Here is a 24,768-nt window from a genome sequence, read left to right on the forward strand (position 1 = left end):
CTATTTACTATGGTGCTCTGAAACATTATTTTAAAAATGATTTTTGGAGATATGAAAGTCACAGCGACCTGACTAAATGTATGTACATGATTACATTGTGTTCCTTTCACAATGCTGTCTATTCTGAACATTACAGCTATTTTTATCAAACATTTTTAAATACAAAAACCTACCCCCATTTTTTTTGTCAAGGGGATTCTCAAAGAATCCCTTAACTCTTGATGTGACCTTTCTTCTGAAGCACATTTATTGAACCAGAGCATATTAGAAAATGACATAAACAGAGAAACTTAATGGCTCAGAGGACTAGTGATGGGACATGGAGTTCTTTACCAATAGGTCACCAGCTGGAATCCAGCCCTGGTTACAAGTGATCAAAACTTGTAACTATGATTGTCCATTGTGAAATGAGCCAGTGGGTTACACTTGAATGTATAACAGACATATCAATTTCACTAAATGTCTCCCTTATTGGTAGGCTCAACAGAGCAGCTCAGATTTATTCAGAGTTTGAAATCTATCAATTTGCTCCCAATTCATCAAGTACTTAAACACATTCGACTTCAATGGTGCTTAAACAAGTGCTTAAAGTTAAGCATGTGCTTAAGTTCCTTGCTGAATTGGGGTCTTACTGAGCTACTTTGTTCAAGGTCATTGATGAGACATGTTGGCAGAGCAGTGAGGAGAAACTTGCTCTATTTCTGTCTGGGCTCTGCTTGCACCTGAATGAATAGAAGACTTCACTAGTGTTGCCAGTCTGCTACAACTTACTAGCTCTAAATTCATGTTAAAGATTTTTCTAAAGGAGAAAGTAGTACAAATGGGGCTTCTTTCCACAGTACTCCTAGCCACTTTTGGTATAAGAGAAAGGAAATGGGTGCTGATGTGCCACTAGAATGCTGGACCAGCCTCACTCTGTTTTAGACAAAGTCAGCCAAACCCTCCTCACCTAACACCAGAAATTTCAATGACTAGTGGATGAGGCAGAAAGGATTTGACCCATTATCTATACTATCATTATAGCTTACTTATAAACATATACCTTTATGCCTATCTCAGTTTTGATGCAAATGCACAGATATGAATTTTAATTCTCTTTTGCTAGGAAGTTGCATACTTTAATAGGTCATCGGGCAGAAATTAGTAGTGCACAATTCAACTGGGACTGCTCTCTAATTGTTACTGGATCGATGGACAAAACATGCATGGTAAGATAATTGGATTTTTACAAAAACCTCCTGTATAAGTCTGTCTGTTGCTATTCATGTTACACAACAAATAATTCACTGTAAGAGTTAATTTAGAACACAATGAATTCCTATACTCTTTGTTATAACTGCAGAAAATTTTTGTAACTTATTCAGAATCTATTTTGTATAATGAACCTTTTAACTGACTGCTGGTTTGTAGCAGTCTCCCAGTATAGCTAAACTGAAAGGCAGGACTTGGTGCTCCATTACAGCTAATTTCCTCTAATTTGTTTGATAAAAATTGTCTTGGGGTTGAGGCCCTGGACTGTTGCTCAGGAGAGCTGTTCTCTGCTTCTGGCTCCAACTTCCTTGGTGACCTTGGGCAAATCACTAAGGGACAGATTTTCAAAACTGGCCTGTAGTAATGAGTGACTGTGATTTTTGATGCCAAATTTTAGAAATTAGTGGCCTGACTTTCAGAGGGGATGAGTAGCCACACCATGTTGGTCTTAAACTTTGTGTCACAGTTCTCCATCTATGAAATGGAAATAAGGCGCTATCACTGTTTAAGGGTCAGCTGCTACCAGGAGAAGCAGAAATTATGCTGATAATTAAGAGGGAGGTACAAGAGGCAGTGTGGAGAGATATGGCCTCTTGATAGATCCCCAAAATCCATGTGATCTGGGTGCCAACCTCTCTGTTCTTTTGTGATAGGGGAACTTGCACCCTGGCAGAAGTTGAAGGAAACTCCACAAGAAAACCTCATGGAGCTTTCTTGTCCCATGTGGATTTTTTTGTGTAGGTTCATGGTTTGTCCCATACTGAACACAGAACTAAAATGAACAGGGATTTTAGTACTGAGTATATTAAAACAGGAATACAAAAAGTAGCTTGGGCAGTATTATCAAAAGCCTGCCATTCTGTCTAACTGTTGAGCCTTTTTACTCCCTGCCTGAGAGGAGGAGCACATGTGCTAGGTGCAGAAGTGAACTAGTTTGGTTAGAGTCACTCACCAGATCCTGCACATTGTGTTCAGCAGATTGCACATTAGCTACCTTGATAATAAAATTCTCTTGATTAGCTGTAAATAGCCACAGATTTTCTGTCTCTCTTTAAGGTTGCATATGCAGATTACAGCATTTCAGATGAAAATTGGTTCTTTCCCCACATATGAATTCTCTTTCTCATTCTTTTCTGCCAGTTTTTGGAATTCAGTGAACTTTCACTGACGCTTACTCACAGGTCCTTGGTGTAAGAATGCACTTTTTGTAAATGACACATTATTTAATTAGTACATATCATTCAAGAAAGATCTGACTATGGGTAGTGACACATATCAATTTGTAAGCAGGAACTTCCCTATTGATTTCAATAGAGAATTCTGCGTAAGTGATATCACATTAAACTGTAGAAATGAAGCACAAAATTTATCAGACATGTAATATTTCTTTTGCATTATACTGGCTAAGCAAATACATTTCCTCTCCACTGGTTTAAATCCAGGGTAGTCATGCAATAATACATTTATTAAGGTATTACATTCTGTTATGCACTAAATCAGTGCATATATGATTTGTATGTAATCAGTCACAATACTGATTGACTGACTATATACACATCCAGCAATTCAAGTCAGAATAAATAGTAAGATTGCTTATGATTGCCTGTAATTACTTGGGTGGGGTTTTATTTATTGCTTTTTATCCACATGCAGCTGTGGAATGCTGTGACCGGGACACGTGTGGCAACTTTAACAGGTCATGATGATGAAGTATTAGATGTGTGTTTTGATTATACTGGCCAGCGTATTGCAACTTCCTCAGCTGATGGTAGGTGACTTGATTGGGGCTAGCACTGTGTTTTCATATACTGGCACCGGAGTGAATGTTAGAGCAGCCCTTAGGCCTCTGGCTGACCCCAAGAGCAGAGGAACACAGTGGTAGCATAAACATTACTTTGCCCTTCCCCTCTGCTCCTGTGCTGGGTGCTGCTTGGCCAAACCCAGAAAATCTGGGCTAGAATATCTGGATCAAGATGTATTTAAGGTATCTATATCTATCTATATATATATATAGAGAGAGAACAAACTCTTCATATATCTATCTATCTATCTATCTATCTATCTATCTATCTATCTATATCTAATCTATCTATCTATCTATCTATCTATAAGATTTCTCTCAAAGTTAAAACTCTAATTTTTCAAAAAGAATGAGTACTTGTGGCACCTTAGAGACTAACAAATTTATTTGAGCATAAGCTTTAGTGGGCTAAAACCCACTTCATCGGATGCATACAGTGGAAAATACAGTAGGAAGACATATATACACAGAAGCCATGAAAAAATGGGTGTTGCCATACTAACTATAACGAGAGTAATCAAAGAAAAAAACCCTTTTGTTGTGATAATCAGGATGGCCCATTTCCAATAATTGAAAAGAAGGTGTGAGTAACAGTAGGGGAAAATTAGCATGGGGAACAGATTTTACTTTGTGTAATGACCCATCCACTCCCAGTCTTCATTCAAGCCTAATTTAATGGTGTCCAGTTTGCAAATTGATTCCAATTCTGCAGTTTCTCGTTGGAGTCTGTTTTTGAAGTTTTTTTTTATTGGAGTATTGTGACTTTGAGGTCTGTAATTGAGTGACCAGGGAGATTGGAGTGTTCTCCGACTGGTTTTTGAATGTTATAATTCTTGATGTCTGATTTGTGTCCATTTATTTTTTTGCATAGAGACTGTCCGGTTTGGCCAATGTACATGGCAGAGGGGCATTGCTGGCACATGATGGCATACATCATGCTGATACAGACTAACACGGTTACCACTCTGAAATCTCTCATTTTTCAGACTTTCATCTTCTTCAAGATGCCTTGTCCAGTTAACCTCAAGCTTTCTGGGGAAATAAATTCTCTTGTGGCACCTTATAGACTAACAGACGGTTTGCAGCATGAGCTTTCGTGGGTGAATACCCACTTCTTCGGATGCAAGAAGTGGGTATTCACCCACGAAAGCTCATGCTGCAAAACGTCTGTTAGTCTATAAGGTGCCACAGGATTCTTTGCTACTTCTACAGAACCAGACTAACACGGCTACCCCTCTGATACTTAAATTCTCTTGTGGTTGAAAGTGCATGAGAGACTGCAGGGAGAAAATAGCTTTTCGATTAAGTTAGGTCTGAGTGGCTCAAATTTGTGCTTAAACAGAAAGCTAGTTAGAGGCTTAAAAATGAAACTATTACTATGGCTTCCTAGTATGTAATGAGAATACATAACAATGAGGGGGTGAAATAAACAATTTAGTTTCATGATTGTGTTCAGCAGATTGCACATTAGCTACCTTGATAATAAAATTGTCTCTTGATTAGCTTTAAATAGCCATAGATTTTCTCTCTCTCTTTTAGCCTGCATATGCAGATTATAGCATTTCAGGTGTTCTGCATGGTTCTTATTTCCTATGAGTCAAAATAAATAGTTTTCTACATTCCAGCCCCCTTGTTTTTTTGTTTCAATATTAGCACATATTAATGATGCTATATGTTATTGCATGTTTATTCATTATGTTTTATACCTTCCTTTGAAGCGTTTGGTACCAACCACTGTCAGGGACAGGATATCGGATCACTGGTCTGATCTGATTTGGGTAGTTCCTATGTTAGGAAGTAAAATAATGTAATTTATGACAAACAACTTTGTGACAGTGTAGGCCTACAGAAGCCCAATCACTTGGGACACTTACTAGATTGGACAAAACACTAGCAAACATGCAGTATTTGATTACACGAAGGTATATACAAATTGTGGGTGTATATTTAGAGGTCGTACAGTGGAAGCCATTAAAAAGTCAATATTTTCCTACCATAGCACAGATATTTCCTGACCTACTTTATGTATAAGGGAAACCTGTGGTGATGTCAAATATCACCATGTACTTAAATGTTGGCAAATCATGACTTTTTACAGGCAACCACTGCATGGACCCAATCCTGAAAATATGCATGTAAGTCTGTGGGTTTCCTTGCATGAGAAAAGTTACTCATGTTTATATTTGAAGAATCAGACCTTAACGTAGTTATTCCTAATACAGGACTTTCTTCTGCTTCCACTGAAGTCAGTGGCAAAACTTCCATTGACTTCAGTGGGTCCAAGCTGAGGAGTACTACCAATGAATGTAAACACTTTATATATAGACTTAAGCAAAACAGTTACAAATGGGTTTTCTTCTAATACAGGATCAGCAAGAGTTTACAATGCTGAAACAAAAAAATGCATTGCAAAGCTGGAAGGTCATGGAGGTGAAATTTCTAAGGTGAGTTTTATTTCTAAGTGACATCATGCTAACCTGCAATTATTACATGTCATTGGCATAAGTTTCAAGATGAAATGTAAACATGGATTTTTATAGCTTACTTAGGATGCTGTCTTCCAAGACTTTTCAGATTCCTGTTGGGATGGGGAACATGGCTCAGACAAGCTGCTTCCCTGATTTTGCCAATTTAGGGGCCTTTGAACCCCTCCTTACTCTGTTTTATTCCTCTGTGCAGCTGGGGTGGAGGCCCATGTCTCTCAGGTGAAATATTAAGGGTAGAATTTTCTAAGTGCCTAAGTCCCATTTTCAAAAGAACATATTCACGTAGGAGGCTATCCCTCTTTGAAAGTCAGGTGCCCAAGTCAATTTTGAAAATAGAATGAAGGCTCCTAATTGACTTAGGTGCTTTTGAAATTTTACCCTAAAGGCAAAGATTGTTATTTAATTATTGCAATTCTTCTTGCTTGTCATTCAAGTGGATCATTATTTCATGATTTATGTGAGCACTCAAACTAGTGTGCAGGCCCATGATGCTTTAATTGTTTGGTGATTTCCAAGGTTGAAATATTAACTTTTTAGGAGCTAGGCTAGTTCTTGGCAAAAAAAATGAAGTCTTGCTGTTTGTAGTCTGGTGGGTCTGTCCACCAGCTTGGGGACAAAACGATCAGCCACACCCAACTCTGTTTTTAGCCTTCAGAACAGGTGCTTTTACACAAAAACAAAAATGAACAAGTAACAGAAGTGATAGTCCTGACCTGGACCAATACCGCAGAGTCCTCTACCGTCCATTATTTGAAGGTTCTCGGCCTTCCCTTACTCTCAGGGTGACCACAAGGCTTACCTGCCCTGTTGCTCAGGGAAGTGTTTGTATCTTCTGGCCCTCCTTCTCTTACAGACCTAGATCTTCACTTATATCTTCCATCTGGAATCAGAGCCAATCATTAGCTGGATCAGCTGGCGGCTGGGTTCTCCTTTGGCTTTCTGCTCCCTTGCTCTGTGGAACCTTAAAGGGGCAGACTGCTCTGTTACACTCTTTCCCTACATTCATCTGATTATTAATATCCTGTAGTGAGAGAAAGTTAGATTGAGAAGGGATAGCCTTACTTTACCTACTATGTTCTAAGCAATACCATTTTTTCCTCCGGTTTAAAAGAGAAGGGGCCAGTGGCAAGGCATTCTCCATCAAAGGCCCTAATTCTGGAACTAACTTCTCTACCTGGGAGCCAGAATTTGCCTTTTGGGCACACTGAATACTGCTCTGTCTTTGCATATATCGCATGGAAGGATGTGATATTATGGAGAGTCTGTTGTTCTGCAAGTTCATTTTTTTCAGGGTGGGGGGGAAGAGGCACGATATGTTGAGCACTGTTACCAGTCAATAATTCACAAACAGTCTGTGTGATGACATTTTAAATTGTGTAATAAACCCAATATAGTGAGGTTATGCTCCTTAAATTATGTATGAGGAGTTAAAAACATATGCAAACTTGGCAATGTAAAGTAGTGGTCTTTAATGGGAGTTAAACTATTATAGGGAATTACCTCATTTCACATAAAAAACTCTCAAATATACATACAGTGAAAGCCACAGTATATAAATAACATGCATATAATGTCACAGCAATTGGGGAGTTACTATCCAAGGTCTTGATCCTGTAATTGTCTCAGTGTGGATGGACCTTGCAACTGCACACCCAGCCCCAGAGGCAAGGGTCTGCCTGTATGGATCCAATTGCTGGATTGTGCCTTAATTTTATATTAGGAATTGAACTCTGACTCTTGGTTGTAAGTGCTAACCACTGAATCGTGCTTTCTCTTCCAGTTATATAGGCTGGAATGCTAACTGGTGTCACTTTTTTTTGTCATTGTTTTAAAGATCTGCTTCAATCCTCAAGGTAGTCGTATCCTAACAGCCAGCTCTGATAAAACAGCTCGACTTTGGGACCCTCATACAGGACAATGCATTCAAATATTAGAGGGACACACTGATGAGATATTCTCATGTGCTTTCAACTACAAAGGCGATATCATCATTACAGGTAACTATCTGGGATTTTTTTATACTGTTTTATATTTTGAAACAAAACATGTACTTGGACCATCCCACACATGTTGAGAGCACCAGTGACTTCCAACACATAGCCAAGGTAGAATGAGAAATGCACTAAAGAACTGTGGTTCAATTTCATACTGCTATGATCAAATTTGAATATAGGCATGGACAAAGCTTTAGGCTAAACCCTGCTACCTTTTCCATGGGCATGCCCTATCCACAAAACAGCTGACTCAGTCCAGTTCTCACACTGCATGCACCGTGAGGGGATAGGACAGGGGTCAGGAACCTCTGGCATGCGCTCGCCAGGGTAAGCACCCTGGCAGGCTGGGCCGGTTTGTTTACCAGCTGCATTGGCAGGTTCGGCCGATCGCGGCTCCCACTGGCCGTGGTTTGCTGCTCCAGGCCAATGGGGACTGCGAGAAGCGGCGCAGGCTGAGGGATGTGCTTGTCCGCGGCTTCCTGCCACCCCCATTGGCCTGGAGCAGTGAACCGTGGCCAGTGGGAGCCATGATCGGCCGAACCTGCAGACATGGCAGGTAAACAAACTGGCCTGGCTGACCAGGGTGCTTACCCTGGCAAGCTGCAGGCCAGAGGTTGTGGACCCCTGGAATAGGCGATGGGCAGGATGCAAAGAACCTCTGTAATGGGACTGAACTGTCAGTGCCTCTGGAGCTGTTTTCTGTGCAAGCTCCATCCACTTTAGAACAGAGGAGGTCTTGTGAAAGAGTTAGGCATGAACAGTGGATCCACAACTGCTTGGAGCCATTTTCTGAACTCCACACATGCAGGAGGGCAGCAGCCATACAGAGTACTGCAGCTGCTGAAGGGCTCCAGTATCTCTTTGCAGACACAGGCAAGAGAAGTCTGCTTACACAGATCTGTCTACATGCTAGTTATTTAAATATTAATTAAGAAGGAAAATATATACGGTAGGGACAAAAGTAATCGCCTATAATGTGTGTTTATTACTAGGGAGCAAGGATAACACCTGTAGGATATGGCGCTGACTGAAGATGAGGTATGGCTCAATTTGCTCGAAGCTTTGATCAACATCATAAGAGTAGTCAAAAATCAGCAGTCGTTCAGAACTCTGTTTTCCTTTTGCCTTCTTTGAGAGTTCTCAGTCTTGCTGAAGTAGAGCAGTTCCCTGGACTTTGACAGGTTTGACTCTTTGGACTGCTGAATTCAGCTAGTGATCTGTATCATTAGCACGAATACAATAGGTTAGTTGCATGTTTTGACAGGCCACTGTTTGTTTTTACATGTAACATTTATAATAAAAAATAGCATCATGGTACTATCACATGTGTAAAGGGCATTATTTGCACATCTCCTGTGAGTGTTTCTATACTACATTTACTTTTTTGTATGTAATAAAATGTTTAGCTAAAGTGCTAAGTTGTATTAATTGTAGTGCAGTGTTCTTACTTGGGTATTTTTGGGAGAAAATGTATTAGTCATTGTTTATAAGTTACATTGCTATTACTAAATATAGAGCATGCTGCATTTAAAAAAACCCTTTTTTCCCTCTTTCATCTCTTCACCTGGGGTGGGTGAAGAACCTCTAGGGGGGGCTGCCTCTTCCTTCCCCCAACCTCCCAGAAAAGCTGCTCTTTCTATGGAGAGACAGCGGAGTCTAGGACCTAGCTGGACAGTTCAGTCACCAATAACTGAACCTGTGAAGAGGTGAGGAGGGCAGAATCAAAGTCATGAAAGGGGGAAGGGAGTTAGTGTGTCTGTGAGTGAGGGGGACAGAATCAAATGGAGGGTATATGTGTGTGTCTGTGTGCAGTCTGTATTTTCCAAACAGTGTAACAGCTCACTGAGCCATGTCCATGTGTTCCCCTCCTATGCAACTGGGCAGTAATTCAAGGAAACAGGGTCCAGCAATACAAGGACTCTGCAGCTTTAAAGCAGCTGCAGAGCCAATGCATTTGTTCCCACCCTGACCAATAAGAAGTGTGTGTGTGAGTGAGTGAGAGAGGGGTTCATGGGACAGCAGCGTCCCAGCCCTGCGGTCCCATCCAGCTATACAAGGGACTCTGTCTCCCCTCAACCTCCAGAACCCCAAACCAGTCATAGCACTACAGCTGACCAGTAGCAGGGTTATCATTGGCTGCCAGCCTCTATGGATGAGCTCTGACTTCTCAGAGGGGGTTGATGGATTATGCAGCAGGAATTAAAGCTCTAACTCTCCTCCACTTTCAGTGGGTAAGGTAAGCAGTTTGTGGGGAACAGAGAGGGGAGAGAGGATGGGCTTATTATTTAGTGAGAGCCCCCTCTTCAACTCCTTGTGCCACTCCATGGTTCTTCTCACTTTGGGGCCACTCAGACCTTTTGTGGAGGGATAGGGGGAGCACCCACTTTTCTCTCTGTGCTGCTTTCCTGTGGCTTTCTCCACTCTCTCACTTTCCTTCTCAGCTGGTGGGAGGGTGGGGGTGCAGAAGCCTCACAAATAGCAGACACTATCTTCCTATTAATCATTTTTAATTAGCCTGGTAGACCAGATGGCTCATTTAACTATTTGTCCTGCTAAATGCTAACATCTTTACAGCTGCAATCAAGTTATTTTCTAAAGGCCTATTCCCAATTATGACAATGGCTGCAGGATGGGATATATGAAACATTAAAACCAGTGGCATTATGAGTTCACTGGTAGTTGCCAAAGGCTTAGTATACCCTCAGAGTAGTGGCTCTGCCTTGAATTAAATCTCTTTCCTTCTAAGCTAGAGATAATTTTTATTTATTAAATAGCTCTCATGGTCTCTGATCATATCCCTGACTAGTCTCCCTGACATTCTGAAAACTAGAATACATGATTCATGGCAACAGTCATTCTCTGCAGGTTATATAACCCTGTACTAAGGCCATGCAAGATAAACAGGCAGTGTCTGCAGCAAAACCTGCCTCTCCAGAAACAAATAAATCCTGAATTTAATAGGCTGACTGTAGGCAGATCTTAATCATTCATACCTTGAACCCCAGTAAAATGTTTTCAGCCTTGGTTAATTAACAAAGATTTGTGAGAAGACAATCTTTGATGTTAGCACATGTATTAGGAAGAGTATGGGTTATCAGAAATTAATGATGCTAAACATAAAAAAACCAGACCTTACATATTAATGAAAATTAAATTCCCATGCAAATGTTAGGACTACCAGTGCTGCAGCAAGATCTGGCTTAATTAAGAATTAAGTGCTTAATTCTGCCAGCCTAATTTATGTTGAGGAGTTACTACTATACTCATACAGGGAGTACTATAAACTTCACTGAATTTTAGTGCAGGCCAAATTCTGCCGCCTCTTTACGTGGGTGTGCAGTAGACTGAACAGAAGAGCTAACTATAAGAAGACTTCCTCTGCATCCTCCCCCTCAAACCTATGTATGGGTAAGGCAGAATTATTAGGCAAAGCCACATGCTGAGGAGCTATAGTGATCTCAGTCCAAGTGTAGGCTGCTGGCATTATCTGAAGCTGCATAAAATATGGTGTTCTCATTTCTGGTGAATTTCATCATTGCTCACTACATTTAAAATTCACTGTAATTTTGCAGCACACTTTTTGATAGTGGACTCCCCCCTCCCCATTCTGATTGCCCAACCCAGTTAAGCCTGACCTTGGGTTTCCTTTTCTGTTCAGCAGTGGGAAAGGCTTTTTTTACACCTGACCATTAGGAGTGTGCAGCATTTGTGACAATTAAATAAACGCAGGCATTTCTGCACTGCTTAACCAATGACAATAAGGACCCTGCTTTAGCTCTTGCATCCCTCCTGCACTGAGCAAAAAGGAGAGCGCGTAGCTGTGGTTATTCTGAACCTAATCCTGAGACCTAATGAGCACTTGCCTCCCATATATTTCAGTGGAGGTGCAGGTGCTCAGCATTTCAGGATCAGGTCCCATGTCATCTGAATAAAACTTGGAACCTCAGCAAAGCCACAGCTCTCTGAATGGAAATGAAAATGAACCCATTCTTAAATGAGAAGTTAAAGGTATAACATGAATATAACATTGCATAGACACGGGTCTCTAAGCATGTTGGAAACAATTACAAGTTACTTGTTACTTAAGTTCACCCACTCTTAAGATTTTAATTTAAGGTTTAAACCGTTAATATTGCTTGCTAGTTTGTTGCCAGCCCATTGCTCAAGAGTTGTGTGGAGCTGGAGGAGTGAGGCTAATTACTTACTAAACTGAAATTTCAGGGCAGAATTTAGACACACTCTGTGGGTCTAACAGTTCCTTTTTTAGACTTGTGTGACCTTAGTCTAGACAAGGTGGGTGAGGTAATATCTTTACTGGCCCAACAGAAGAAAACAGACGATCTCCTCTGTGTGGCTTGAAAGCTTCTCTCTCTCACCAACAGAAATTGGTCCAATAAAAGATATTACCTCACCCACCTTTTCTTGCTAATATCTTGGAACCAGCATGGCTACAACTAAGCTGCATATAACCTTAGTATAGACAGGTTAATGTTTTATCAGTAGGACAGTACCTCCAGCAGAACAGCAACTTCTCACACTGTGCAGAGATATTGGTTTATTACTGATTCATTTCTTATTGCATCTGATTCACTCTTACAAAATTACACATCAATATAATGCTAAGTCTGACCCTGTTTGGCTTCTAATATCTGTTAAGATCTAATCACCCACTCCATCGCTTTTTAAAACGGGGCTACAAGTAGAGATATAAGTCGTGGCTTGATTTTCAGAGGTGCTGCGCAGCTACAAATCCCACCGAAGTCAGTGGGCACTAGAGATGAGCAGCACTTTTGAAAATGAGACCATAAATAACTAAAACTAGGGGCATAAGCCTTTGAGGTGATGAGCGACCTCAACTTCCATCACCGCCTTTGGTATAAGGACCTGTTGTGAGACATTGCATTCAGCAAAAGCAGGTTTGGGAAGGCTAAATGATTGTCACGAATATTGTTTAGTTGGTCAAATAAAATGTATTACACAGTTTCCATTTCCAATATGCAATAAAAACACAGCAACACCTTTTAGAAAGGCAAAGGGGACACATACTGTAACACAAATTTATTTCTGATTAGATTGCAACATTAAGAACTACTGTACAGAAGTAACTTCATCACACTGTTACAACCCAGTCATGATAGTTGTGCTTTGTAAGGTAAGTAAACATTTATTCTAGCACAGCAAAAGTTTGTATACTGATAACTAACTGGATTTGGTCTAAAAATAAATACCTTTTCCCATTTATTAGAACAAACAAAGTACTTTCAATCTGTAACACTCAATACTTACGTTATTAACAGTCAGCATCTCAGAGATGCGGAGTGCCCACAACTTCCACTGGCATCAATTGGAGCTGTGGCGCTTCAGCGCTTCTCAGGAACAGGCCTAATAGCTGTACAGTTAAATTTAGTGTATATAGTAGATCAACCTTTATATTGTCAATAAAGTGACCTTTACTGTTTTGTGTATACTGTAGAGTAAATGTAGGGTTAGCCACGTACCTTTATCACATAGATATAGATATTGATTCACTGACAAATCTTTTCCCTAACAAATGAGTGTGAGAGGGTGGAAATGGATTTAATGGTGGTAACACTGATAGTATGGCTCTTTTTCATAATTTATTTAAAAATATTTCAAAATTTTCAAAAATATTTAGTGCAAAAGGATAATTTTCAGGAAAAATTACAGAAGCATATACTGATATAAGGAAGGTAAATGATTTCTTTCATATCATTTTATCAGGGAAATACAGGTAGAATTTCTCTTCCATCATTTAATGTAGGGAAAAACAAAAAAATGAATGTTTGTGTTTTCAAAGAAGCAAATCACAGTATATGTGAAATTCAAACAATAGGAGCTTTGCTGCAATAAGCTGTTTTTTCCCCTTTAAATTCAAAACCAATCTCTTTGGCAGAGTCAAGAGAATTTATAATTACGTATATAATACTAACTGTTCTTCTCAACAGCAGTCTACTGTAGTTATATCAATGTTACTGTAATAACATGAACTATCATTTTTATTCCAAACATATATATCCAAAATGAGCCGGTAACCCTAAGGTAAACATATGCTTATAGGTGCTAAGAATCATTTTGTATTCTTGTAAGTAACAAAAACAAAATTAAAGTTTAGGCATGTGTATGACAATACAATCAGTTTTTCAGGTAGGACTATGCTCAGGTGATTTTTCTTTTTAATAATCAATTAAATTAGACTAAAAATTATATAATCTCGTGTATAGTGCTCTTTATCCATAGCTCTTAAAGCATAAGATACTTTCATAAGACAGTAACTGTCATCACCCCCTTTTCACAGATAGGGAAACTGAGGCACAGAGGTGCTGGGATAGAACCCATATCTTCTGATTATTCACTGGTCCAAACGGCCTCTGATTAAAATGGAAAGGAATCAGAATGTTTTTAAAGAGTAATATTTGAGAGTTCCTCCAGAAAAACACAAGGATGGTTAAAGGCTATGGAGAAGAAATAAGTGGTCTCACATGAGGAAATTATAATGCGTTTTCAGCAGCTTGTTATTGTATCATCTACCTATAAAGGTCTAATAGCTCAAAGTCTTCTACCCCGTTAGACACAGTAAGGATTTTAAAAAATACTTGTATATCTATATCTATATTATTTATCTAAAGATGCACATCCACCTATGCATTCATTTGGCTGTCCATCTGGAAACCACTAGTGTTCTAATAGTTAACCTGTACACATATTAGTGTTTTAAAAACTGAATGTTGTTAGTGTATAATTCCATTTCAGTTGATTGAAATAATCGAAGGATGTTAATAGAATATTTGATTATAGAAATATATCCTATTTTCATCCATCCTTCATATTATCCATTCACTTCAAAGGCGCAAAACACCCATCCTCTCCTATACAGTACATCCGAAAGTACAATATGTCAAAGTTCTCCCACATGATATAATAGTATATGGTGCACCTTGATTTCACTTTGCTCAGTGTACAGTTGTGTGCACTGTCCGCAGAGTTTCTATATTTCTGCTTGTTTTATGCACTGATGTTTGAAAATTAGAGCATTACACAAACCACTGCCACTTAAGCTGGATTAAAATGAAAATGCCAAACATTTACGAGGTTTCTTATCCCAGTTCGAGGAGCCAGTCAAAGAGGCTAGGTGTCCTCTCTCTGCTTTCCTCATGTAGCTTGCAGTATTGTACCAGCGCATGAAAGATATCACCCACTTTCCAGGACTTCTGGTGAACTAACCGCATAACATCTAGAAACTAGATAAAATGGCACATTTAGGGTTTCATTCATTGTGTATTCTTAACCAGCTTTTGTTAAATAAACACATGCAAATAACTCTTCAGAGTATGATGACATTACTGAGCCCTGCTAGCGATCAGAACACCACTGATTCAGGCACTGCATGCACACAATAGCAGTGCAATATGCTGAGGGGTCTGTCTATAAAATATGGATCTGAAAGATGTCTACTTTTGGACATCTGGAACTTTGCATTTCATTTATGAAAGTCTATAATCTGTGAGAGCCAGATTCTGTTCTTAACGACACCAGTTAAATCAATAGCAATTCTGCTGAAATTAGTGAAGTTTATTCCTGTTTACAGCTATGGGAGATCTTTAACCCTGATAAATAATTACAACCTTCCATGATATTGACAGGCCATTATCAAAATCTTAGGTACTGTATCTTGTACAACCCTAGGGATCCAACCTGAAGAGCTTAGATTTGAAGGAAAAATACTTTTCTCTTTCATTATCATAGTCCGTATTCTTGTTTGGTTACATTTCATTTATAGTCTTAAACAGCTGGAAAAAATCCTACATTGTATCCACTTTTGTGCTTTCCTATTTTAATAAAGGACTTCATAATGTCATGCATCTGGCCTATCTTTTTTCAGGCTTGGAAATGAAAATCAAAGCTTTTCATTTCCTTGAATTTCACAATCAATAACTAATTAGGCTCCTTTTTATACATCTTCCAGTTTTAAACCACACAAGAAAATATTGTGTATCTGTAGCTTGTGTAGCTGTTTGCTATTTACATACTGAGTCCCAAACTTTAATATGTATTTGAATTATGTGTAATAAGCACGTGATTTCCAAGAGCAGCTTTGTAGGCAGGATGTACTTCGTTATTCTCTAGTGCATTTTAGCAATTGAATTAACTGTTTGCAAAAGCACGAGTAAAGCTGACAGCTGCTTCTTAAATAAGATGCAATTTGGACAGTTGCTGCTGAATGCATTTTAAATTATGTTTATGATTCCCAACTGCATATACTCAAGAAATACCAAACAATATCTCTGCTAGATAAAATGATCTTCCCAGAGATATTATTTTAAAATGCCAAAATATTGACTGTAATATTTTTTCTTTCATTGATTTATTTAAATACCCTGATATTTTTGTAAACCTGATGGCTGGATGGAACCTTTAATGCTGACCCTGGGAAAGGGACAGTTTTGGCAGTTATAAACTGTCTGAAATGGCATCCTGTGGTTCTCATTAAGGGGGAGTAAGCAAGCCCTTGGAATATGAAATATCCTCCATGTAGCTGAGGGCCCACAGTGCTGGAGGCCATTTGGAGCTTGCATGCTTTGAAGCTTTGGAAAAACACCGTAATGAAAATTGAAAAAGTTTAAAATCTGTCTCCTCCTCCATCTAAAGATAGTTATGCCTTCACAAATGTGGCTGGCAAAAGTGATGTTTAATTAGTAGCTAAAGCCCCAGTCCAGGTAGGTACCCTTGCGGAAAGCTGATTGTTGCAATTAAACACTCATATTCAGAAGAGAGGCTGTTATGGATTTTATAAAACAATCTGGAAAGTCTTGAAAAAACCCTAATCATTGTGCAGAATAAAGAGGAAATGGAAGCTCTAGTCACTAGAGTGCACTTCCTTGTATATTTGAAATCTGGGGGTCCAGGTCTTCACTGTGCTGCAGCTTCACTAGCACAAAGGGTCTATAAAGCCAATGGATCTACCCACAGGGGACGTTCTCTGAGTGTGTGGGGCTGTGGCAAAGGAGGTAAGCTCAGCACACAGCTGTGCTCCAACTCTTCCATCTGCAGGAATTGCTTCTTGGGTCTTTGGGCAACTAGCCATGAGCTCAGTCATGCCTGAGGTAGCTCTAATGTGTTGGGGCTGAAGCAGGCTGGCCCTGGAATAGGGGCAGTTCAGTGTTGGCGTAGAGCCACTATCGGGACCAATGCCAAGTGACGCACTGGTAAACAAGGTCCTCTTTCAGTTTTTGGAAGTGAAATTCACCTCAATGTATGGGATCCCTGAAGAGTCGTATGCACTACTCTGTCCCATGTCAAATTCTGCTCCTATTGCCACTGACATCAGTGGGATCAGGATTTTCCCCAACTGGCTTAAGTGGGACCTAAGTGGAGACTAAGACCTTGCATGGTGCTTGTTAAACTCCATGTAACCACTTGGCACTGTCCAAGAACATCCTCATTAAGGGTCTTTTTTTTGTTAACTCTGTCCTGATTTCTGCAGCTGTCACTTTCATGCAATGGAATGGCTGACCTGAATAGGTGAATTCTGCTTCACTGGTGTATACTGTTCTCTATTTGAGGAGGTCTCATTTTAAGCTTATGCTCTAATACACTTGTTAGTCTCTAAGGTGCCACAAGTACTCCTGTTCTTTTCATTTTAAGTGATTATTGTTTTGAGCTATATACAACAGCTGGGAAGAAATTTTGTTGTCATTACAAACTTTTGATTTATAGTTCAGAGGTTAAAGTACATTGATGTTATGCCCTACACGGTAAATACTACCTTTTCAATTCTGTTTTCCTGAGATCTCTGAAAATAGATGGTTCGTATTCCAAGTTCAGAAGCAGCTATCCACTGAAGAGTGGCTCGTAGCTCTGCATCTGGGCACTCTGGCTCCAGGTCAAAGTTTATCACCAGTAGGTCTTTTTGACAATTGGCTGTTTCCACTGATAGTCCAGAAGTGCTTTCTGAAAAAGGAGTCACTATGCAATTATGTGTATTAACCTCAGAAGCCCTACATCAAGTCAAATTTCTCTGTCACAACTGATGCAATTCAACTCACCCTCCATGTTTTCTGGCTGTTCTTTAAGGAAAGCCTTTTCTTCTGCTAATTCACTTAGAAACAAAACAACAACAAAGCCTGTTAGTAATATAAGGAACAGTGTAAAGCATTGTTTCATTAGAGTTGAGGTTATGAATTTGTCTTATAATGTAAAATTTTAATCTATAAAGTTGCAAAAATGATAAACAGTATGGGGAGAGATGTGAATCAGGGTACAAGCTACACAATGTTATTACCACAGTATGACATACTGCTTGCAGAGTGCCTTGTACATCACACTTAATGAAAATCAATATATTGTTACTGTTACCCATTGTGTAATCAGGATAAGAACTACAAGTCTTGTGACGTGGCATGTACTACAATGTTCCCTCCATGCTGCATCTTTTTAAATCTTGCCTTCTTTTTAGACCTGTCCTAGCTGTATGTAACCACAATGAGCTAGTGTCTTCAGGAACTGTCATTTTTTTAGCATATCAGCTCTGTTTTGATAATTGGGTTATTTCAATATCTTCCAAACATGTCGAGGGGTCCGCATTTCATATATACCACTATGCTTTCCTGGTAGACAGCACGGGGAAAACTCCAGATTCAGTGTCACAGAACCCCGTGCTCCCCACCCTCCCTTTTGGAGGAGTATCTACATATTGCAGAAGGCTGTACATCTGGTAATAAAGTTACAGCCACTTGATACTTGCAGTGATATTTGCAGAGGTATAGCATCCACTGTATAGATTTACATAGGATCCCATCCTCTACTTATTCAAGGGAAATTGTGCATGGGTAGCATTTGGCTGGAAGAACTACTATTATCCCCCTCAAAAAGACTGCAAAATTCCAGTCTTAAATGGAAAGTTACATGGAAGCAAGATCATAGACATTTTTTTTGTAGCCAGTGCCATATATGGGGGAAAGGTTAAAATGCCAGCGTTCACTGCATGGTTTATCATGAGTGTGAGGCAGTTCCTTGGCATCGGTACACCGTTCATGAATCTACAATTAAAAATCTTCTTAGATCTTCTATTTCAATATCAAACTATTCTCTGTCCGATCCTTGCTCTTGTTGTTACAGATTGCCTTACTTTTCTTGCCTTTCCTGACCTCTGTCTTCACAGAATCTCAAGTTTCTTGGCTGGCATCTGGTAAATTCACCAGTAGCTGGCTAGTGATTGAGAACACTTAATTCGACAGGCACTTCATATGTAAGTGAAAGGCGTCAGTTTGAAGTGTGTGTGGGCAGCAGTCAGCACTCCATGGTGTTGGCAGAAAGGTGTAAATGTTTTATTATGGCTATCATCCTCAGTCCACAGCTGAAACAGAATATTTACGATTCTACAGAAAGGTGATTGGCCTGTCTGTATATAAAAAAGGTCAGAATCTTTGGATAGCAGGAGAAGCTAGATCCTCAGTGATCTAAAATGGATTGTGATCCATTAGTAGATTGTGAGGAGTTTCTGGAGCTCACAGTGACTTTGCAAAGTGCCTATCTTCTCTGCATGATGTACAGTATACTAATTTCTACAATTATACCACTGCATTCTACCACTTACCAGTAGGTTATACCATGTTTCAGGGTACCAGAATCTTTAGGCAGGTACTTGCACATCTCTTTATAACTTTATTGCTCTTGAGGAAGCTTGGTAGAATCATGCCCAGAGACAGTGGATAAGGGGTGTCTTGGGCCAAATTATACATCTTCTTGTAAAGAAAGTTATGATTTCTTTTTCCTTGGCTTAAATGAATTGACTCTGCTATCCTGATCTTAACTGCTATTAGGAGAAGCCTTTGAGAAAGTTATTTTTTGAGGAGTGTTCACATAGTGGGAAGTGGATAACTTAGTTAATTCCATCTTTAAAGAAAGCACATGGTGGATATATATCCTTAAAGGTGCCCACCAGGAACAGCCTACCCATAAGCTAGTACTGTCACTCTGCATAAGGGTACCTGCATGTGCATTTATCTAAGACTAATGACCGCTTAAACAGCATCTTAGAAGCACTGATAAGCAGGTGTTTGGCACGTTTTGGATGATATAAATGATTTTCAGCTGAAATTGGAATAGTACTTCTAAATATTAGACTTCATTTTAGTAGCTACTTACTTAATCATAGGAGAAGAGGGCATGTTTTCCTGATAAATTTCCAGGTCCATAATGCCAAGACTGCTAGTGGTACTGCTGTTGCCATTGCTGACAAAGCAAAAGTTTAAATATTAGTGCCAATCTGCACTACCACAGATCCATACATTTTCTAATTAATGTGCAAAGAAAAGTGAATGTGATGTCCCCCTGGTATACAGAATTACTGCTCTAAACCCAGGTTACACAAAACCAGGGCATATTACTCCAGTCCTGCTCAATAAACGATTCCCACGAACAAGGATACTGACATGTTCAAAATAATTCTAGATGAGTCATGTATCCAGTGATACTCTGAACTGAAAAAAAATAATGGACCCAATCTTGTTAATGGCTTATGCAGTGATATGTGAATTTTAGTCCAACATCTAACCTTTGTCAGAAAAACAAGCTGCATGAGTTTTTATACAGCATGACTATCAGGTAGTTAGAGATGTCTTGGGTATACCTGCGGAGATTCAAATACCTCTGAACATGGTGAGGTAAGGCAAGGGATCTGTCTGCCTGCCTCACTACTTACCTTCTAGGTAACTCCATACCCATAACACAGGCAGTTCTTTCAGTGCAGTAAATCACACCATCTGAACACTGCAGGAATCTGATGGAACTTACAGGTATAATGGCAATCTGTCTTGTCTTGCTGGCCAGTATGAAATAGACTGAGATTTCAGCCAGGGCCAATGTTTTCAGTGGGATCAATAATATTTGGAAGCATTCTCTTCGGTTACATTGCAAGAATGACTCTTTCCATCTCAGGATGTTTGATAAGATAATGCCCTTTCACTGTATGACACCATCATAAATTAGATGATCACTCTGTCTGCATAACTATGCAACCAAGATGTTGTGTATTTACTGACCCCAGTGCATATTAACACCAACAATGGATAATTTTTTATTCTATGGAGTTAGGGGTGAAATCGAACCAGTCTATTTCAATTAAAACTCCTATAGTATTTTTCTCACACCAAAATAGTGACTATGCAGTACCTCTTGCCATCAACTTTTACAAAGTCAGAGTGTTAAGATTGGTGCACTGCATTGATTTCTCAGTGGGGAGAGCCACAAGGCACAATATATTAGCTTTCTCACATTTAAGAATTTGTTAAAGGCTGGGCCCATGTACGTAACGAGATGCACATTCACCCAACCTCATATACATAGCCCAGTTCAACATTCTTTCAACTAACCCAGCAGTGCTATATGACATTCAGAGACACTCTGCTTCTCCCTGCCCCAATATAGTACTTTCCCCTTTGTCTTCACAATGCTGAGGAGAGTGATGTGGTTAACAGACAAAAATGTTAGCTTTACCTAAGAGTTCATGAGAAAATAGTAAGACTTTAAAGGGCTGAGGTCAGTCAGACTAACATAATTGTACATATACTCTAAGGGCCAGATGACTTTTTTGACAAGTCTGACCTGGAGAGGGATGCAGACTATGAGGCACTGTAGTGGCAATCCCAAGAAAAAAATATGCCAAGTCAGCCACAATTGCACCTGCTAACTCAGAAAAGGGCACACTGTAACAGACACTCTGTCATCCTTTAAGAATTTGCTCCCACTGTGCGGGTATAGAGGTGGCTGGGAACTCTAATGCTACCAGTGATGCTGGCCTAGTCTAGACCCTCTACTCCCCGTAGCTACATCAAAGCTGTCCCTATCTACGGACTCTAGGGAAAGGAGAAACTTCCTGTGCTCCCATACAAGCCCAGTCACAAAATGGCTCTAATTTTTTACTCTGTGTTCATCCCAATCAACAGAGAGCTCTGGACAACATCCTAAAATGTAAATTACTCAAGAAGATGCCCGAATAAGCATGTTTGCAAGCAGCAGTAGATAAAACAATTAATAGTTTACAGTAATTAGTTTGTCAGGTGGTGCTTTCATTGTAGGGGCATGATGCAGTAGCTTGGGGTTGAGTAGTTCTTCCTGTGTAGGATTCTAGCTACTAATGTATACAAAGACCTGGCTAAGAACCAGAACACGCACTGCAAAACAAAAGACACATTCTGTAGCTAGTTCTGTTTCTGTACATTCTGATTACACCTTGTGCATCTCTCACATTCCTGACACACAATCATCAAACCTTTAGCTTGGTGATTAGTCCATATTGTACATCAAACACAAATAGAATGCAGATACCTCATGGACCTCTCACTGAGTTGCAAGTAGCTACTTGTATCATCAGGATTATCCTCATCATTAACTAGCTGGGACCAACTGCCTGTGCTTTCATCACTGCTGTTGAGAGGGTTTGGAAAGTCTTCAGCTGTTTTTGTTTCCACCATGAGTTCAGCATCTGGTTTGCTTCTAGTATCAACACTGCAAGAAAAGGCATTATTGATATGGTTAGTAAAAAATGTAGGAGTTTAAACTAGAGTCTCCGACCTTCAGGCAGTGGAGAGCTTGAGTTCCAAAGAGCCAAATAACAGTAGGACACTTTAGTCAGTTTCAAGTTTTGTATTACTATTTCTGGCTGTGCTGTAGTGGGGATACTGGTGGGGACTGATTCCTTTCCCATTCAGTGTAAATCTAGGGTAAATCCACTGAAGTCAACATAAGAACAGCCATAATGGGTCAGACCAAAGGTCCATCTAGCTCAGTATCCTGACTTCTGACAGTGGCCAATGCCAGTACTCCAGAGGGAATGAACAGAACAGGTAATCATCAAGTGATCCATTCCCTGTCGCTCATTCCCAGCTTCTGGCAAACAGAGGCTAGGGACTCCATCCCTGCCATCCTGGCTAACAGCCACTGATGTACCTATCCTCCTCCATGAATGTATCACTGTAATGTTCAGCAGTATAAAATGGTGCAAGATCAGAATCTAGACCATTTCTTGTTACACAAAATCCAGTTAAAAATCTGGTCTAAGATTCTCTTTAAAAATGGCTTTTATTATTATAACAACAAAACAAATGAGCCTTTCCATTACAGTAACTCCTCACTTAAAGTCATCCCGGTTAATGTTGTTACATTGCTGATCAATTAGGAAACATGCTCGTTTAAAGTTGTGCAATGCTCCCTTCTAATGTTGTTTGGCAGCCGCCTGCTTTGTCCACTGCTTGCAGGAAGAGCAGCCCATTCCAGCTAGCTGGTGGGGGCTTGTAACCAGGGTGGACCAGCAGCCCCCCTAAGTTCCCTGTGCAGCAGCCACCCAGCTGGGTATCAATCTGCAGTTCAGCTGTCCCTCCCCCGACTGCCATGTGCTGCTCCTGTCCTCTGCCTTGGAGCTGCTCCCAAAGACTCCTGCTTGCTGTGCAGGGGCGGGGAGGAGGGGGCTAATGTTAGGGTGTCCCCCTCCCCCATGCTCCTGCACCCTGCTTACCCCTTCTCCATATAGAGCAGGGAGGCGACACGGATTGAGAGAGACCGAGAAAGTTTGGGGCAGCAACTGCTGTCTGAACTTCCTGATCCACTTAAAAAGACAATGCACTTAAGAGTGGGTCAGCTTACTTAAAGGGGCAGTGTGCAGCTCTCTCTCTCTCTTCCACACACAAGGTGTGTGTCTATCTCTGTCTGCTATGCTGTCTGCCCTCCTTCGTGCTGCCTTGTGTGAGAGGCTACATTAACAACAATGTGTTAACCCTTGAGGGCTCAGTCAAGTGCTAGTTCATCATTTAGCAGCAAGGCATTCCCTGGGAACTATCCCTCCCTCTTCCACCCTCTAACTTAACCACCTCATGCAAGCTTCACAATCATCATAGCTGTGAACAGTATTCAATGGTTTGTTTAAAACGTATACTGTGTGTATATCTATATAATGTATAGTTGTGTGTCTGGTGAAAAAAATTTCCCTGGAACCTAACCCCCCGTATTTACATTAATTTGTATGGGGAAATTGGATTCGTTTAACATCGTTTTGCTTAAAGTCACATTTTTCAGGAACATAACTACAACGTTAAGCGAGGAGTTACTGTATTTTGGGAATGCTACATCACATAAATGTTAAAACTACCAAATTATGGGACTGTATCATGACCCTAATTGTAATTGGATGTTTAAACCCACACATGTAAAAATATGACTTTTGGCTGGGTGTAGGGATAGGGAAAGAGGTATCAGATAAAGTCCACTCCAGGCATCACCTGAGGAAAAGGACACATCTCTTTGTATGCCCTTAGAATAACAGTAATTCTTAGCAATTATATGGGATAGCACTTAATGTTTGTACAGTGATTTGAAAATATAAACAATTTAATCCTGTTATCAGTAAGTATTTTAAGGATGCTTATTCTCTTTGTATTTCCAGTTGCATAACAGAGGTGTTAAATTTCTTAAATTGAAACAGTAAAAAATAAATTGTTAGATATCACAAAGTATTAAAAATAAGACACATAGCTGAGTGAAATAAAAATCCCTGAAAAGAAGTGTAGTACATGCATGAGAAAAAAAACAAAACTATTAACATATTTAGAAGTGAAACATACCAAATTTATGCTCAAATGTCGGTCCAATTTCATCTTAAATGTCTCTGGAGAACCTCTAATTGGAAAAGGAATATGTTCTTATGTGACACATGCATTCTTTCCCTAATCCATTCCGCCACTGAAAGTACAGATGCTTTGTGCAAAGCCATCTCATACACATTCTAGCTACTGACTGTGCTACTCCCCAAAGTTCTCTTTCATGTTTAATTAAAAAGTGTCTGAATTATTTACAGTGCAAACATCCTGCTTAAAAAACTCAAAATGCAGCCAGCAAATTTTCGATAGCTTTTGACCAAAATTTGGCTATTTCAAAATGACGTGAAAATCTAACATTCAACCTTTAAGGCAACATTAAATCTATTCAAAGGAAATGAAAAGGGGAAATAAAATAAACAATAGCACCTTTCATCATGAAGGATTACGAAGTGCTTCCCTAACTATTTATTCACACTATCATTGAAATCCAGCTATCTTTTGGGTGGACAGATGGGTTGACAGCACACTGCACTACAGAAAGAGGAAAAATTTTCCCAAGGATGCTGTGTCAGATCCTTATTCTCAAAGTGCAGCTGTATTCTGAAACATGTCTTTGAAATGCTGCA

General features: G+C 39.8%; 2 protein-coding genes across 3 annotated transcripts in view; one reads left to right on the forward strand and one right to left on the reverse strand.

The window, feature by feature from the left end:
- DAW1 (dynein assembly factor with WD repeats 1) overlaps positions 1-8,982 on the forward strand; it is a 32,798-nt gene extending 23,816 nt beyond the window's left edge. Inside the window, exons 9-13 of one of the 2 annotated variants that reach the window (XM_045030844.1) lie at positions 1,106-1,208; positions 2,905-3,019; positions 5,420-5,496; positions 7,373-7,535; positions 8,525-8,982. In XM_045030844.1, the coding sequence (XP_044886779.1) occupies positions 1,106-1,208; positions 2,905-3,019; positions 5,420-5,496; positions 7,373-7,535; positions 8,525-8,559 (493 nt within the window). In that variant the 3' untranslated portion in view covers positions 8,560-8,982. The remainder of the gene's footprint in view (positions 1-1,105; positions 1,209-2,904; positions 3,020-5,419; positions 5,497-7,372; positions 7,536-8,524) is intronic. The other variant, XM_045030845.1, reaches the window with a different exon arrangement.
- Positions 8,983-12,573: 3,591 nt separating this feature from the next.
- The window catches only part of LOC123377665 (SPHK1 interactor, AKAP domain containing), a 110,459-nt gene continuing 98,264 nt past the window's right edge, over positions 12,574-24,768 (reverse strand). The window contains exons 8-12 of the mRNA XM_045030843.1: positions 21,879-22,058; positions 19,698-19,784; positions 17,597-17,649; positions 17,317-17,501; positions 12,574-14,791 (exon numbers count right to left, since the gene is read on the reverse strand). Coding sequence (XP_044886778.1) covers positions 14,648-14,791; positions 17,317-17,501; positions 17,597-17,649; positions 19,698-19,784; positions 21,879-22,058 — 649 coding nt within the window. The 3' untranslated portion in view covers positions 12,574-14,647. The remainder of the gene's footprint in view (positions 14,792-17,316; positions 17,502-17,596; positions 17,650-19,697; positions 19,785-21,878; positions 22,059-24,768) is intronic.

The sequence above is a fragment of the Mauremys mutica genome, chromosome 9, assembly GCF_020497125.1.
Source record: "Mauremys mutica isolate MM-2020 ecotype Southern chromosome 9, ASM2049712v1, whole genome shotgun sequence".
Lineage (NCBI taxonomy): Eukaryota > Metazoa > Chordata > Testudines > Geoemydidae > Mauremys > Mauremys mutica.